General features: G+C 39.7%; 1 protein-coding gene across 1 annotated transcript; it reads right to left on the bottom strand.

Moving 5' to 3' along the window:
* Positions 1-2526: 2526 nt before the first annotated feature.
* Positions 2527-4907, bottom strand: LOC114411130. The gene is made up of 3 exons (XM_028374886.1): positions 4740-4907; positions 4042-4500; positions 2527-3042 (listed from the first exon to the last, which is right to left on the bottom strand). The coding sequence occupies exons 1-3, from the start codon at positions 4905-4907 to the stop codon at positions 2527-2529; spliced, it is 1143 nt and encodes a 380-aa protein (XP_028230687.1).
* Between the last annotated feature and the right edge of the window lie 481 nt (positions 4908-5388).

The following is a 5388-nucleotide window of genomic DNA, read 5'->3' as shown; positions in this document are numbered from 1 at the left end:
TGACATCTTTGATGATGAAAGGTCCAGACCATTTGGATTTCATCTTGCCTGTAAATAATTTCAATCTTGAATTGAACAACAACACTTGCTGTCCTAGCTTGAACTCCTTTTTAAGCAGCTTTTTATCATGATAGGCCTTCACTTTTTCATTGTACAATCTTGAAGACTCTTAGGCATTCATCCTCATTTCTTCTAGCTCTAAGAGTTGCAACTTCCTCTTTTCTCCTGCTAAGGACTCATCAAAATTAAGGAATTTCAGAGCCCAGTATGCTTTATGTTCCAATTCCACAGGTAAGTGGCAAGATTTGCCATAAAACATTTAGAATGGTGATAAGCCTATGGGTGTTTTGAATGCGGTTTTGTAAGCCCATAATGCATCATCCAACTTACTTGACCAATCTTTTCTTGAGGAAGCTACAGTTTTCTCCAAGATTTTCTTCATTTCTCTATTGAAGACTTCAGCTTGGCCATTTGTTTGTGGGTGATAAGGTGAGGCTACTTTGTGTGTGACATGATATTGGCCTAACACCTTCTGCAGTTGGTTGTTACAAAAATGAGAACCCCCATCACTTATTAGGACTCTAGGCACTCCAAAGCGAGCAAAAATATTCTTCTTCAGAAACTTCAGCACAGTCTTAGCATCATTCTTTGGAGCAGCCACTGCTTCAACCCACTTGGAGACGTAATCTACCGCTACAAGAATGTATTCATTTCCAAAAGATGTAGGAAGAGGACTTATGAAATGAATTCCCCAGCAATCAAAGATTTCCACTTCCACGATGTTCTACAAGGGCATTTCATTTCTCCTAGAAATTCCTCCCATCCTTTGACATTGATCATAATGACTAGCATGTTCATGAGCATCTTTGAAAAGTGTTGGCCAAAAGAATCCTGATTGTAGAAATTTAGCTGTTGTCTTGTCTCCACTATAATGCCCTCCACATGGTGAGTTATGACAATGCCACAGTATGTTCTTGGCTTCTTCTCATGTTACATATCTTCTCAAAAGGTTGTCAGCTCTAATCTTAAACAAATGTGGATCATCCCAGATATAGAAGCGAGCATCATGTAGGAATTTCTTCCTCTGTCGCCAAGTCAAATCCTTGGGAATGATTCCAGCTGCCTTGAAGTTAGCCAAATCTGCGAACCATGGTCTCTCATTCACCATAACCAGTGATTCATCAGGGAATTCATCCCTTATTTCTAGCTCCTTCAGAGTTACTTCTTCATTGACTAGTCTTGACAAGTGGTCAGTTACCAAATTTTCGGATCCTTTCTTTCTTTGATAACTAGATCAAATTCTTGGAGTAACAAAATCCATCTGATCAACCGAGGCTTGGAATCAGCTTTATTCAGCAAATACTTGAAGGCTGCATGATCAGTGTAAATTATTACTTTTGACCCCACCAAGTATGACCTGAATTTCTTCAATGTATAGACAATTGCTAGCATTTCCCTCTTTGTGGTAGCATAATTAATCTGAGCATCATTCAAGACCTTGCTAGCATAGTAAATTGCATGGAATACTCTGCCTTTTCTCTGGCCTAAGACAGCGCCTACAGCATAATCACTTGCATCACACATTAGTTCAAACTCTTGACCCCAATTTGGTGTTGTAATCACAGGAGCAGACACTAGGCTGGTCTTTAGGATATTGAATGCTTTCAAACAGTCTTCATCAAATAAAAACAATGCATCCTTGTTAAGCAAATTGCTGAGTGGCTTGGCAATCTTTGAAAAGTCCTTTATAAACCACCTATTAAACCTAGCATGCCCTAAAAAGCTTCTGACTCCTTTGACATTAACAAGAGGGGGTAACTTCTCAATCACATCAATCTTAGCTTTATCAACTTCAATCCCCCTCTCAAAGATCTTGTGGCCCAAGACAATACCTTCTTGCACCATGAAATGGCATTTTTCCTAGTTAAGCACCAAATTTGTCTCTTCGCATCGTTGCAACACTCTCTCTAAATTTGATAGACAATAATCAAAGGATGAACCAAAGACGGAGAAGTCATCCATGAACACCTCAATACATTTATCCACCATATCAACAAAAGTTGTCATCATACATCTTTGGAAAGTTGCATGTGCATTGCAAAGACCGAATGACATTCGCCTATAAGCAAACACACCAAAGGGACAAGTAAATGTTGTCTTTTCTTGGTCATTTGGATCTACAACAATTTGATTGTAGCCAGAATATCCATCTAAAAAGCAATAGAATGATTGTCCAGCTAGTCTTTTAAGCATCTAATCCATAAAGGGAAGTGGATAATGATCTTTTCTAGTGGCTTCATTCAGCTTTCTATAATCAATACACATTCTCCAGCCAGTGACGGTTCTTGTGGGAATTAAATCATTCTTCTCATTCCTTATCACTGTCATGCTTCATTTCTTGGGAACCAATTGTACAGGGCTAACCCAAGCACTTTTCGAGATTGGATAGATGAGGCCTGCCTCCAATAGTTTAAGCACCTCCTTTCGCACTTCCTCTTTCATAACTGGATTCAATCTTCTTTGTGGCTATCTCACAGGCTTATAGTCAGCTTCCATATTGATCTTATGCATACAATAAGAAAGGTTGATTCCTTTCAAATCAGAAATGTGCCATCCAATGGCTACCTTATGTTTCTTTAATACCTTCACTAGTTGATCCTCCTCTTCCATCCTCAAAGAACTATTGATGATCACTGGATTGGCTTCATTCTCCCCCAAAAATACATACTTTAGATGTTCAGGAAGGGTCTTCAACTCTACTTTAGCTTTTTCTGTTGGCCAATTGTTTTTCAATTCTTCAAATACCACATGTCCAACAGATTTTTCCTTTACACCATCTAATTCTTCAAGACAAGTCTGCACTTCTTTTTCTTCTTCCATGGTCAGACATTCTACAGTGTTGTTTAGTGCTTTTTCAAGTGGAGACTGCAATACCATGGCTCTAGCTACCATATCTATCTCATCTTCCACTTTTTCTACTTTAAAATAGGCCTTATTATCATTTGGGTGCTTCATCGCCTCAAATAAGTCAAATGTAACATTCTGGTCATCCACACTCAATTCCAATTTACCTTTCCCCGTGTGATGTAAGCTCCATTGGAGCTTGTAGGCCTAGGATCTTCTTCATCAATGGATTCCTTTGCTTCTTGGAAGATGAATGGCAGCGGAATGGAGAAGGAAGAGAGAGAGGAGACGCCACTTCAAGGAGATGAGTCTAGAAGAAGCTCACCACCATAGGAGGCCATGGAGAAGAGCTTGGAGGAAGAAGGAGATGAATGGAGGGAGAGGAAGAGAAGAGCACGAAATTTTATGATCTGAAAGAGCTCTAAAATCTGAAGTTTAATTTTCAAATGATCAAAGTTCCAAAAAATGCACACACATGACCTCTATTTATAGCCTAAGTGTCACACAAAATTGGAGGGAAATTTGAATTTCAATTCAAATTCACTTGAATTTGTGGAGCCAAACTTTGGAGCCAAAATTTCACTGATTATGATTAGTGAATTTTAGTTATGGTTCAGCCCACTAAACCAAGATCAATTCCAGGATTCTCCACTAAGTGTGCTTAGGTGTCATGAGGCATGTAAAGCATGAAGGACATGCACAAAGTGTGACTATATGATGTGGCAATAGGGTGTAGTAAGCAAATGCTCACCTCCCTCTCTAAAATTTAATTGGATTGGGCTTATACCTATTCAATTAAATTTATTTCCAACCACACACATCAAATATTCACTTAGTGCATGTGAAATTACAAAACTACCCCTAATATAAAAATTAGTCTAGGTGCCCTAAAATACAAGGGCTGAAAAATCTTATATTTATAGGGTACCCTACCTACATTATGGAGCCCTAAATACAAGGCACAAAAATAATGAAATCTTAATCTAATATGTACATAAATAAGTGGGCTCATACTTAGCCCATGGGCTCAAAATCTACCCTAAGGCTCATGAGAACCTTAGGGCCTTCTCTTGCATCTCTGGCCCAATCTTCTTGGAGTCTTCTATCCAATGCCCTTGCAGGGTAAGATTGCATCACCATGTCTACCACACAACTGGCTGTTGACAAGAAGGGACAGCCCAAAATCAAGGGAATTTCAGCTTCCTCTTCAAGATCCATTACAACAAAATCTGCGGGGAAGGTAATCTGCTTCACCTTAACTAGAACATCTTCAATCACCCCATATGGCCTTACTATAGAACGATTTGCAAGCTGTAGTGTCATTCCCGTTGGCATAATTTCCAACTCTCCTAGCCTCCTACACATGGGGAGTGGCATCAAGTTAATGCTGGCTCCCAAATCAATGAGAGCCTTTCCAACAGACACAGAACCAATAGAGCATGGAATTGTGACACTTCCAGGATCTTTGTGCTTAGGTGGAAGGATTCTTTGGATCACTGTGCTGCAATTTCCTTCCACAACTATATTGTCACTGTGAATGTACTTGCTCTTCTTAGTTAACAGATCTTTCAAGAATTTTGAATATAGTGGCATCTGCTGCAGAGTTCTCCAAAGGGAATTGTTATCTCTAATTTCTTGAAGATATCAAGGAATCAAGCTAAGTGTCGCTCCTTGTCTTTCTTTGACGGTACCAAAGGATATGGCACCTCTTTCCCTGTACATGGAATAGCTTCATTCTTCTTCTCATGTGCAAGCTCACTCTTAGTCCTCTTGACTCTATCTTTTTCACTATTTTTCTCATTTTTTTCTTTTTCTTTTTCTTCCTTCTCTTTTACATTTATTTCTTTCTCGCTATTATTTTTCTGCTCTCCTTCTTTTTCTTTCTCATTCTCATTTATTTTTTCCTCCCTCAACTGTTCCTCTTCATCTTTTTCTTCTCCTTCAATAATCACTAGTTCTTGGTCATCAACTGCTCTTCCCTCATTCTCAACCATGGTTGCCATTCTGCCTTTGGTCATAACAGCCTTACATTCTTCTTTTGGATTCTGCTCAGTGTTCGCACCAAAAGTGCTAGAAGATTTTTCTGCAATCTATTTGGCCAGCTGCCCCACTTGGATTCCAAGGTTTTTGATGGCAGACTCCGTGTTCTTGTGGTTGGACATTGTGACCTACATAAACTGAGCAAGGGTCTCCTCCAGCTTAGTGGTTCTATTATATAGGCTAGGCCCTTTTTGCTGAGGCCTATTAGATGGTCCACCCTGGTCCTTGTTGAACTAATTGCCCGGATGGGACCTCCATTGCCCTTGTTGCTGATTATAATTTGAACCATGCTGGAAACCTGAATATCCACCTGCATTAAAATGGGGTCTGGGCTGATTCCCCATGTAATTCGCTTCATGTGATGTATCATCTATGGGAATACAACGTCTAGACTCGTGAGCTCCCCCGCAAATGCTGCAACCTCCCAACCTGCAAAACAGTTGA

Source organism: Glycine soja, chromosome 5 (assembly GCF_004193775.1).
Source record: "Glycine soja cultivar W05 chromosome 5, ASM419377v2, whole genome shotgun sequence".
Taxonomy (NCBI): Eukaryota; Viridiplantae; Streptophyta; class Magnoliopsida; order Fabales; family Fabaceae; genus Glycine; species Glycine soja.
This window is presented reverse-complemented; position numbering and strand designations above follow the sequence as displayed.